The 12708-nt window shown below is 33.9% G+C and overlaps 1 protein-coding gene across 5 annotated transcripts in view; it reads right to left on the minus strand.

The window, feature by feature from the left end:
- PCNX1 (pecanex 1) overlaps window positions 1–12708 on the minus strand; it is a 207257-nt gene that overhangs the window by 87598 nt on the left and 106951 nt on the right. For all 5 annotated transcript variants that reach the window (XM_055288936.1, XM_055288932.1, XM_055288935.2 and 2 more), the window contains 4 exons: window positions 8188–8341; window positions 4109–4141; window positions 958–1129; window positions 364–474 (listed from right to left, as the gene is read on the minus strand). In XM_055288936.1, the coding sequence (XP_055144911.1) occupies window positions 364–474; window positions 958–1129; window positions 4109–4141; window positions 8188–8341 (470 nt within the window). The remainder of the gene's footprint in view (window positions 1–363; window positions 475–957; window positions 1130–4108; window positions 4142–8187; window positions 8342–12708) is intronic.

Genomic DNA, 12708 nt, shown 5'->3' on the forward strand with positions numbered 1-12708 from the left:
AAATCCAAATATAATGCTAAGTATCAAACCTCAATCTACTCAGGATAGATGATCTTTTACAAATACCTCTTAAGTATATATAGGTTCCATGTAAATTCACTATAACTTTTAGTTGCAGACATTATTTTATAACTTCTTACACATCTGCTTCATTATATCTGGCTCTTTCTCTAAAGTAGCAGACTTGACTATTTTTTCCTATCCACAAATTGTTTCTCAGTCTTCAATTACTTAATGTCTTTTTTTTTTTTCTAATTTCAAGCATGAAGTGAAAACTGGAAAAGCATTTTAATGGTCAGTTTATTACTTCATGATCTATAAAGGTAATACTGTAATCTATAATTTTTATAAAGAAGTACTCACCATTACCACCAAAAATATGAATATCCAATTGTTCACAAAGGTACATTACAAATGTATTCACCTGAGGCAGGAGACCAATGAAAAATACTATTGGGAAACAGAGTGTAAACACTATAAAAAGAAAGAAAAGTATATTTTAAAATATTATACTGTATCCATTCTTGTGTCCACTGAGAGGTCATAATTTTTAAAAATCCCAAATTAACATAAACTACTAAGCAATTTTTAAAAGACAGTATTTTAAATGATACCTCTCAACATAATTGCTTGGGTAGTAAATAACATCTTTTCAATCATAAACAATACTTTTTAAAGTTATTTCAACCATTTTCACATAATAGAAACCAAAGATAACAAAATCAAAAAAACTTCTCCATTATATCTACTCTAAGAACAAAAGAATTACTATAATATTTGTCCATCATTAGCTTTATTCACTCGTAATAGTCCTATCATTTTGTTCCTCAGAGCAGATAACAGTAAAATAAGCTTATTAAAAACTATTTAAAGCTGTATAACTGATATATTTATCAGTAAAATGCTGATATACAAATAAATTAATTTTAAGATTAGAGATATTTTAAGATGACTCACCTATAACTAAATCCCTGGCTGATATAAACACCAGTGGATTGGTGAAAGTTATTCCATATAATTTGAACTTGGTTGCAGTCAGGTTTCTGCTACCGTAATCCAAGAGCCAAATAAGACCACAACATATGCAGAAATAAACTGGTCTACTGTAGGCAATGATACGATTATGACCCTGAAAATGATATTTTTTAAAAGTCAGTTTAGTTAATTTTAAGTCACAACTACTGAGATCACTGATGGCTTTATTCTAAGGATTCAAAATTTTTCCACATGGAAGCCAGATTTCTGACAATCACAGAAAGGATTAACAAATACAGAAAGGAGGAAAAATAACAGAATGAACTCTGAGATACTGGACTGAAACAGAAGTATCAGTGTGAAGTTTTGTGTTTTTTATTGTTTGTTTGTTTGTTTTTTTGAGACAGGGTCTCACTCTGTCGCCCAGAATGGAATGCAGTAGAGCGCTCACAGCTCACTGTAGCCTCAACCTCCTGAGCTCAAGTGATCCTCCCGCCTCAGCCTTCCAAGTAGCTGGGACCATAGGCACACATCACTGTGCCTGTTTAATTTTTTTAGAGATGGAGTTTCACCATGTTGCCCAGGCTGGTCTCAAACTCCTGGTCTCAACTGATCTGCCCACATTGGGCTCCCACAGTCTCATTATTTTTAATATGCATATAAATAGATATAGGAATAGGTAATATATATGTATATATGTGTGTATATATGTACATACATACATACACTTCCTAGCTTTATCCACTAAGAGGACCTAGATGCAATGAGATTCTAGCAATAATGATTACTAGCAACCAGATCTTACTTTATAAATACCATTACCTACCAAAAAAGGCGGGGGGGCTCCATAGAGAAAAGACTGGTTTCTGGCTACAACAGGGAAAGTATAAGATGACCCTGGAACATATTGTTGTGACAAAAAGGTAGAAAGTACTTAAAGAATGACAGAGATATGTCAAAAGGACACAGAAAGCTGCGTGATGGACTCCCAAAGGCTAAATCAGGGACAATTTGAGCATCAAAATAAATACTACTAGTAACATTATAGTCCATTGAATAAAATCATCCATTTATCCACACCAATACATACCTACATATATAAGACAGAAGGGAAAGCTCTTCCTTACAGTATTAATAAATGGTCAACTAATAAATGTAGAAGGAATGATGGGATGAGAAAAATCACCATTTGGCAACCAATAAATGATAACTGAATCAGGCAAGAAACATCAGGAGATACTAAAAAAACTGGATAGAAATTTATGGAGAAGGACCCATATACAGTCTCAAGGTATCTCTCTATGAGGTATTTATTTTATTTATTTTAAGTATTTATTATCTGTAAGAGAAAAAGGAAGTGGGAGGGGGTTTTGCTCCCCAGTGCACATATGTGAATATCTGGACACATTTCTGTTGTCACAGTTGGGGAAGTGGTGCTACCAGCATCTTGTAGGTAGAGGATGCCAAACATCCTACAATGCATTGGACAGCACTCCGCACCCTCAAAAAAAGAATTAGCTGGCCAAAATGTTAATATTGCAGAAATTTCAGACACCCTGCAGACAATACCCTTAACCAGAAGATCAAAATTAACATCACTAGTAACAGGATAAATCAGTATGTGCTTCCTAATATGATGCACTTTTGCAGTATTCCTACTTTAAAAAGCATGGCCTTATCAAATCAGAAACATCATCAGCACCATAAGACAGGGTGAAAAAATAAAAAAATAAAAAAAAAAATTTTTTTAAAGAAAAAAACATCACACAAACACAAATTGAGGGATGGTCTATAAAATAACTGGCCTATATCTATCAAAAATTTCAATATCATGAAAGAAAGCTTCCGAAGAATTGCTCCAGATTAAAGGAGATTTAAGAGACCAAACATAATCAAGGACTTTCTATTGCCAGTGAAGACAATGGGCAAAACCTATTTGAATAAGATCTATATATTAGAAGACAGCATTGTATCAATGTTAATGTTCTAATTTTGATACTTATCTTGAATTAACTAACATAAAAGAATATCTTTGTTTCTAAGAAACACACACTGAGATATTTAGAGGTAAAGGGGCATCATGTCAGCCAGCAGAGAGAAAGAAGGAAAAATGATCATGTGCTAGAAAGGGATTAAGCAAATATCGTAAATGTTAACATGGGGATCTGGACGAACGGTATCTGAAATTCTTTGTACTACCCTTGCAACTTTAAGTTTGAAATTACATCAAAATAAAAAGTTAAAAAGCAACGTTTCCGTATATCATTACACTTCAAAAATATTTATTCTTACAAAACAGTAAACATAATCAGTCAAAATAAAAACACATTTGCCTCTTTGTTTTTTTTTTTTGAGACGGAGTCTTGCTCTGTCGCCCAGGCTGGAGTGCAGCGGCGCAATCTCAGCTCACTGCAAGCTCCGCCTCCCGGGTTCACGCCATTCTCCTGCCTCTTTGTTTTATTTTGCTCATCCATTCCCATTATTCATTATTCCAGTGAAAGGATTAAAAAGATTATATTCAAGGAAAAAAATCATAAACTATTCTTGAAGTCTATTTTTGAACTACTTTAAATAGAATATCCTCTGTTCTATTAAAACCTCAATTTACATCTAAAATTGGATCCCACTTCACAATAAATAGTGCTAGGCAGATAATATTTTTATCTAAAGTCACGAAGTGAATAACGAAGTTTTTATTCAATGGTCTTAACACCAGACTCATGTATTACTTCTTTATTCTTGCTCCTAATGGTTACTCAAGTGAAATAATATAAAGTTTTTCCTACTTCAAAATTCTATTTTCAATACCTATTATTCAAAATGTATTAAACACAAATAATCATGAGTTTATAAGAACCATGTCTACTCCCTGAAACAGACTATCAAACAGTGAATTATTATGCTCATTTTCAACCAAGATTTAGAGTCCACAAGTACAATGTCATTTTATTTCAAGCTAACAAAACACCTATATTTCTAGTAGTGTGTCAAAACATAGATGAGGAAAATAATAACATAAATTTTAGTTCAGTCTGATGCATTCCAAACAAAACAAAAAAACAAAAAACAAACCACAAATGTTATGATAAATGTTAAGGACCTATAATGTGCAGCCATATTAAGAGTGACTTACATGTCTGGGAGAAGAAGAATCTGGTTGAACACTCTAAAAATGAAACAGAAAGACAAGTTACACTCCTGAAGTCTTGCTAATTTTACAACCAACTTTCAAAATGCCTGAAATGATTTTAAGTAAATATTCCACAACCACAAAATGACCTATATTAATAATTCTGTTCCACAGATGAAACATCAGCTCCAGATACCAGTGTCACTGTGATATTAAAAACATATCAAATCTTTCCTGATAAGAGTCAGGAAATAATTATATGAATACATATAATACAAATAATATGTATTTATTTGTATCTATCTTCAAGTTTCTGCAATAGCATATGATAGACAGAGCCATCTTACTGTTTGGCTTATTGCTATATACAAGTGCAGTTAAGGTACACTAAATACAAGTATAGTATTTCTCACAGGACATCATTCATTCAAGAAATATACAATAATAGGGGTTCACTTATACCAACAATTCTAGTTCTGCCCATAAATTCCAAGCTTACTAAACAATACAATGGTATTTGTAATAAAGATATTATCTGCATTTTCATATCAAAATAATCAAATAAGTTAAGCTGTATCCTTTTAAGAGACTTTATTAACTTCCCATAAAAATGTTCAGAAGGTATTATGCAGCTACTTCCCTACTCATGACTTTTCTCCCAAGTTTCAGTTCATTTCCAATGGCATACCACACAATTTCACTGGGATTGTCTATCACCACCCTACCATTCGACACTGGGCCGAGCTCACTGAGTTTGGCATTTGGCCCTTGGCTAGATTTGACTCCAGATAATCTTTAAACTCTTTTAACCACAACAACTATCTTCTAAATGCTTCTGTTCTTGTCTTTCTTATCCCTGTTTATGACATTATTATTCTTCTAGTCAACTAGTTGCAAAAATCCGTCACCTTTTACCTTTTCCATATTTAACCACATTAACCTGAAAGCAGTGGACAAAATTAATTGGACCATGGAGACACTAGAGCCAGAAAATGAATTTAAATGATTTAAGGCACTAAAGGTATAGTGCAAGAATGACAACCAGTAATTTTAATATAGAATCATTAAATGTCATCAAAGGGACTGGGTTACTTGTTATTAGGGATCAAGGAGGAAGGAGCAGAGACTCAAAGATTTTTAGCAGGTATATCACTGCCAAAAGCAAAGATATTGGGAAAGAAAAATTAACCAGGAGATGATTAATTTGCTATTTTTAAAATGTCTGTTAGATATATAGGACTAAAGCTTGCAAAAGAGGTGAAGACTCTGAGATATAAATCTGGACATAACTCATATACAAAGGCAACAAATAAAGTAATAAAAAAGGATGACTTCACTGGAAAGGAACCGTAAACCGAGAAGATAACCACATAAAATCCTAGAGAATTCTCATAAATTAAGCAGTTGAAAGAACAAAGAGGGATCAACAAAGGAAAAGAGAGTCATCTGAAAAGTGAAAGAAACATGAGGGTGGTATAAAGTCACAGATCAAAAATGAGGAGAATATCAAAATGGAAGAGTATACATAGGTATTAAATGATGTAGCATTCACAAAGCAGGGAGACTTAAGAAAAGCAATTTAGCAATTAGAATGATCATTAGCAACCACAAAGACTATAATTTCAGTACTGCAATGAGGGAAGTATGGATGGGTCTTAAAGAAATAAAGCAGATGACCTAGGTGGCTTACTCCACATGTCTAGCTATAAATGGAGAGAGAAAAAAAAGGATGGACAGCTGTTAGTAAAAACAGAACTATGTGAATGGTTTTCCAGCTGTGGGGGGGCTGCTCTTCAAGGAGAACTACAAACCACTGCTAAGGAAATAAGAGAGGACACAAACAAATGGAAAAACATGCCATGCTCATGGACAGGAAGAAATCAATATTGTGAAAATGGCCATACTGCCCAAAGTAATTCACAGATTCAATGCAATCCCCATCAAGCTACCAATGACTTTCTTACAGAAGTAGAAAAAATTACTTTAAATTTCATATGGAAACAAAAAAGAGCCCACATAGCCAAGACAATCCTAAGCAAAAAGAGCAAAGCTGGAGGCATCACGCTACCTGACTTCAAACTCTACTACAAGACTACAGTAACCAAAACAGCATGGTACTGGTACCAAAAAAGATATACAGACCAACGGAACAGAACAGAGGCCTCAGAAATAACACCACACATCTACAACCATCTGATCTTTGACAAATCCGACAAAAACAAGCAATGGGGAAAGGATTCCCTATTTAATAAATGGTGTTGGGAAAACTGGCTAGCCATATGCAGAACACTGAAACTGGACCTCTTCCTTACACCTTATACAAAAATTAACTCAAGACAGATTAAAGACTTAAATGTAAGACCTAAAACCATAAAAACCCTAGAAGAAAACCTAGGCAATACCATTCAGGACATAGGCATGGGCAAAGACTTCACGACTAAAACACCAAGAGCAATGGCAACAAAAGCCAAAATTGACAAATGGGATCTAATTAAACTAAAGAGCTTCTGTACAGCAAAAGAAACTATTTTCAGAGTGAACAGGCAACCTACAGAATGGGAGAAAATTTTTGCAATCTATCCATCTGACATACGGCTAATATCCAGAATCTACAAGGAACTTAAATTTACAAGAAAAAAACAACCCCATCCAAAAGTGGGCAAAGGATATGAACAGACACTTCTCAAAAGACATTTATGTGGCCGACAAACATATGAAAAAAAGCTCATCATCAATGGTCATTAGAGAAATGCAAATCAAAACCACAATGAGATACCATCTCAAGCCAGTTAGAACGGCAATCATTAAAGTCAGGAAACAACAGATGCTGGAGAGGATGTGGAGAAACAGGAACGCTTTTACACTGTTGGTGGGAATGTAAACTAGTTCAACCATTGTGGAAGACAGTGTGGCGATTCCTCAAAGATCTAGAACCAGAAATACCATTTGACCTAGCAATCCCATTACTGGGTATATACACAAAGGATTACAAATCATTCTACTATAAAGACACATGCACATGTATGTTTATTGCAGCACTGTTCACAATAGCAAAGACTTGGAACTAACCCAAATGCCCATCAATGATAGACTGGATAAAGAAAATGTGGCACATATACAACATGGAATACTATGCAGCCATAAAAAGGATGAGTTCACGTCCTTTGCAGGGACATGGATGAAGCTGGAAACCATCATTCTCAGAAAACTAACACAACAACAGAAAACCAAACACTGCATGTTCTCATTCATAAGTGCGAGTTGAACAATGAGAACACATGGACACAAGCAGGGGAACATCACACACTGGGGCCTGTCAGGGGGAGATGGGTAGGGGAGGGATAGCATTAGGAGAAATAGCTAATGTAGATGACAGGTTGATGGGTGCAGTTAACCACCGTGGCATGTGTATACCTATGTAATAAATCTGCACATTCTGCACATGTATCCCAGAACTTAAAGTATAATAATAATAAAAAAATACTACTATTAAAAAAAAAAGAATGCAAGTTCTTATTTTAACAAATACAGTTTTCTTTTAGGCCAGGTGCAGTGGCTCAAGCCTGTAATCCCAGTACTTTGGGAAGCCAAGGCAGGCGGATCATGAGGTCAGGAGTTTGAGAGTAGCCTGACCAACATGGTGAAACCCCGTCTCTACTAAAAATACAAAAATTAGCCAGGCATGGTGGCATGCACCTGTAATCCCAGCTACTCAGGAGGCTGAGGCAGGAGAATCACTTGAACCTAGGAGGCGAAGGTTGCAGTGAGCCAGATAGCATCATTGCACTGCAGCCTGGGCAACAGAGCAAGACTCCATCTCCAAAACAAAACAAAACAAAACAAAACAAAACAAATACAGTTTTCTTTTAATACAAAAAACTTGTTTTTAGGAAGTGCTAATTTACATACAATTATTTTTAAGGTTTATATCCCCCTTTTGCTCTCTACACAATCTTATGTAAACATCCAAGAAAAGTAAGCCGAAAAATAATTATCTTACTATAATTCAGAAATTGCTACAAAATCCTCTGCCTTTTAACACAAATATAATTCCGTAGCATGAAAAGAAGAGATGCTAGTACCTTAAGCAGTGAGTATTGACAGCTGGCTATGACAAGGCAGAACTGGAAGACCCAGATATCTCTGAAGAATCCTTGTATGAGAAGAATAGATCCCAAAAAGGCCACGAGAATAGCCAGGATGACAGCTAACACATTTTCCAGGATCTCACGATTTCTACAGATAGAAAAACTTATGAGTAAGTATATCGTAAGTATAAGAAATTAACCAAATGGAAAAAAGGGAAGGGAAGACATAAATATGAAGTTCATAGTATGCCAAGATGTCTTTTTGGTACTGAGTTTGAACAAGGTTTTAGATCATACTGAAAACAAACTAGTTTCATGTGGACACAACATGAATTCTTATATACAGATAAAACATGCTACAGTGAATTGTGGAGTTTCAATTACATAATATAGTTTTAAATTTCTATTTTAAAAATGTTACTCTCCTTAATATCTGCTTTTCTATTCTATTTGTTGCAAAATAGTTAACCAACTTGGATGGCAAATAAAATACGTATACAAAGAATCACATTATGTTCAAAAAACAAAACCTCAAAATAGTTTCTAGAAAATTAAATTTAAAACATTTGTTATATGGCAAAATTGTAACAAAATTCTGGCACTAAGTGATTTTGCTTCCCCCATCTCACAGTCATCTGAAAGAATTAGAAAACTCACTTACTAGAATTACTTAAATATGGGCTCTTACATATCTTGAAAATGAAGGTAGTGACAAAGACCTCTATCTGCTTCTATCAAAGTTGCTAAGACAATTCTATATTTATTAAACTGACATTGTAAGAGAAACAATATGATGCTCGAGATACAGATATATATATATATATATATATAATATATATATATATATAAAATCAATGAAGATTATTTTTATGTCATACACACACAAGAATCTATCTCATTAATTCTTGGGAAAATTTTATTCACAAAATCTTATATAAATACATCCTTTAGTATTTCCCTAAAATACTTTTAAATCATATTTTTAAAGACTATTAAAAATGAAAAAATGCTCAGCACATCTCATACATACAGAAAGCAGGACACAAAACCATGGGCATAGGAGGATATAAGTTCTGCTATTAAAAAATTAAACATATAGGTTAAAAAAGACAATATACCAAAAATGATATTACTAATAATGCTTCCCTCCATGGAAGAATTATGCTTTGCCTCTGTCTTCAAAACTTTGTACATATTTAAATTTTCTACAATAGGTAAGGAATTACTTTTATAATCATAAAAAAACTTAACAAATATATTAACCCAATTCCATATTTATCACAATCAACTGGGCATACAAATAAAATTCATAAACATCTTTGTACTATTTCATTTAATGGTTCTACCAGATAAAAAAGTTCAATAGTATTTCCAAATCAATAAATTACTGGCATTTCCATTTGATTTTAGGTGGTAGTTATGCAATTTCAGATTTGCTAAATCCAATGACCTCTTTTCAATCCTGGGCCTGCCTGAATAGTGCCTCCCTTGTCGTTGAACATGTCTTGTCTTTGGATTTTTAAGGATTTTCAATTTTGATGAGTCCAATGTATCAAATGTTTTTTTAATGATCTTGTTTTTGGCATCAGAGCTAAGTAATTTTGCCTAATCCAAGTTCATAAAAGTTTTCTCCTGTTTTCTTTTTTTTCTAGAAGTTTTGTTTTAGGTTTCACATTTAAGCCTATGATACATTTTCATAATATGGAACAAGGTAAAGCTACAAGTTCTTTATTTTTGTTTTTGAAATGGGGTCTTGCTATGTTGCCCAGGCTGGCCTCAATCCTCTCACCTCAGCCTCCTGAGCACACACCTCTGCGTCCATCTCTACTTTTTTGCATATGGAAATCCAATCGTTCCACCACCATTTGTTGAAAAGGCTATCCTTTCTCCATTTCATTCATTTGAATATTACTTTGATGCCATCTGGGCCTAGAGTTTTCTTTGTGGGAAAGTTTCTAAACTATAATTTCCACTTATTTAATAGATGTAAGACAATTAAGGTCATGCACTTCTTTGAGAATGGAATTTCATAATTTGTCTTTCAAGAAATTTGTCCATTTGTCCAATGTTGAACTTATTTGCATATAGCTGCTCATATCATTCTCTAATTATCCTTTTAATACCTGGAGAGTCTGTAGTGGTATCATAACTCACATTCTTGATATTGGTAATCTACATCTTTCCTCTTCTTTTGTTTTTTTCTGATCAGGCTGGTTAAAGGTTTAGCCTTTAGCTATTTGTATCACTTGATACAATTGATGTTCTAAAACTTTTCATTTCCTTGATTTTCTTATTTCTCTGTTTCCTCATTGAATTGTTTTGTTCCTTACTACTACCTTTCTTTTGTTTACTTGGGCTTATGTGCTCTTGTCCTTCTAGTAAGTGGAAGGTGAAGTCACTGATTTGAGACCTTTCTTTTCTAATCTAGGTGTTTAGTGCTATAAATTTTCCTAAGTACTGCAAGTTAGTGGCATTCCCAAAATTCAGATATGGTGTGTTTTCACTTTCATTTAGCCCAAAATACTAATTTCTCCCTTGACATCTTCTCTAATCCATGGGTTATTTAGAAGTGTTTAGTTTCCAAATATTTGGGGATTTTCCAAGGTTCTATTTGTTATTAATGTACCATTTAATTCACTATGTATGATTGGATAGTGGACCTTTTAAAATTTACTAACTCTTGTATTATGGCTCAAAATGTGATCTATCTTAGTAAATGTTCTGTGAGCACTTAGAAAAATGTATATTCTCTTGTTATGGATGCAGTGTTCCATAAATGCAACCAATTTAGGTTGGTTGATAACACTGTTCAAGTTCAGTATATCCTCACTGATTTTCTAAATAATTATTCTATCAATTATTTAAAGAGAAGTACTGAAATCACCTATAACTGTGATTTGTCTATTTCTCCACTTCTATTAGCTTCTGCTTTATGAATTCTGAAGCTCTGTTTCAGGTGTACAAACATTTAGGACTGTTAAATCCTGTGGATTAATTAACTCCTTATCACTAAGAAATGGGCTTCTTTATCCTTGGTAATATTCTTTGTTCTGAAGTCTACTTTATCTGACTTTAATACAGCCAGTATAATAAGCCTTTTGTTAATGTTAGCATGGTATATCTTTTTCCATCTTTTAACCTATTTGTTTTTATTTTATTTTGGTAGAAACTGGGTCTATGTTGCCCAGGCTGCTTTCGAAAACTGGGCCTCAAAAGATCCTCCCACCTCAGACTCCCAAAGTGCTGGGATCATGGGCATGAGCCACCACACTGTCCTCTGTTTTTATATTTAAAGTACCTTCCTTGTAGGCAGCTTGGAGTTGAGTGTTGTTCTTTTTTATCTAATCGGCCAATTTCTGACTTTTTCTGACTCTGTCATCTTGTCATGTGTTTCCTATTTGTCTCATCTATTCTTTGATCTTTTTCCACCTTATTGATTAACAGTAATTTTTATAATCCATCTTATCTCCTTTTTGACATATTAGCTACAACTCTTTTGTTATTTTAGTGATTGCCTTACAGTAGGTTTTGGTAAGAATTTTTAAAAATATGTTTGTAGAGACAGGGTCTCACTGGGTTGCCAAGGCTGGCCTCAAACTCCTGGGCTCAAGTGATCCTCCTGCCTCTGCCTCCCAAAGTGCTGGGATTACAGGTGTAAGCCACTGCATCCAGCCTAGGGTTTACAATATACGTTTATGACAGTCTACCTTCAAGTGATGATGTATCACTTCACATATAAGAAACTTACAATAGTATGCTTTTCTCCCCTCTCTGCCTTTATGCTATTATCATAAATTTTACTTTTACATGTTATAAACCACAAAAAGCATTGTTATTTTCTTTTTTTTTCTTTTTTTACAGTAGCAAGATTTATTGCAAAGAGCGAAAGAACAAAGCTTCCACAGTGTGGAAGGGGACCCGAGCGGGTTGCCCAAGCATTGTTATTTTCATTTAAAGTTATCTCTTAAAGAGATTTAATTAATAATAAGAAATATTTTACATTTATCCATATAGTGACTTACCATTTCCATTTATCTTTGTTCCTTTGGGTAGACTTATATTTCCATCTGAGATCACTTTCTTTCTGCCTGAAAGACATCCTCCAACATTTTTTGTAGTGTGGGTCTGCTCATAAAGAATTCTTTCCATTTTTTTTTCCAATCTGAAGATGTCTTTATTTCACTTTGATTTTTAAAAGGTATTTTTGCTATGTATAGAATTGTAGGTTAACAGGGTTTTTTTCTTTTCAGTACTTTAAAGATGTTCCTCTATTGTCTTTTCACTTTGTTATTTCCAACAATAAAAAGGATGTCTTCCTTATCCTTGCTCCTCTTTTTTTCTTTTGCAATTTTAACAATTTTATCACTGGTTTTGAGCAGTTGTGTGCCTTGGTGTAGTTTTATTCAAGTATTTTATGCTTGAGGTTCAGTGGGCTTCCTGAATGTATATTCATAGTTTTCATCAAATTTGGAAAGTTCTCCACCCTTATTTCTTCAAAATCTTTTGTCTCCTTGT

Source organism: Symphalangus syndactylus, chromosome 8 (genome assembly GCF_028878055.3).
Source record: "Symphalangus syndactylus isolate Jambi chromosome 8, NHGRI_mSymSyn1-v2.1_pri, whole genome shotgun sequence".
In the NCBI taxonomy this organism is placed as follows: Eukaryota; Metazoa; Chordata; class Mammalia; order Primates; family Hylobatidae; genus Symphalangus; species Symphalangus syndactylus.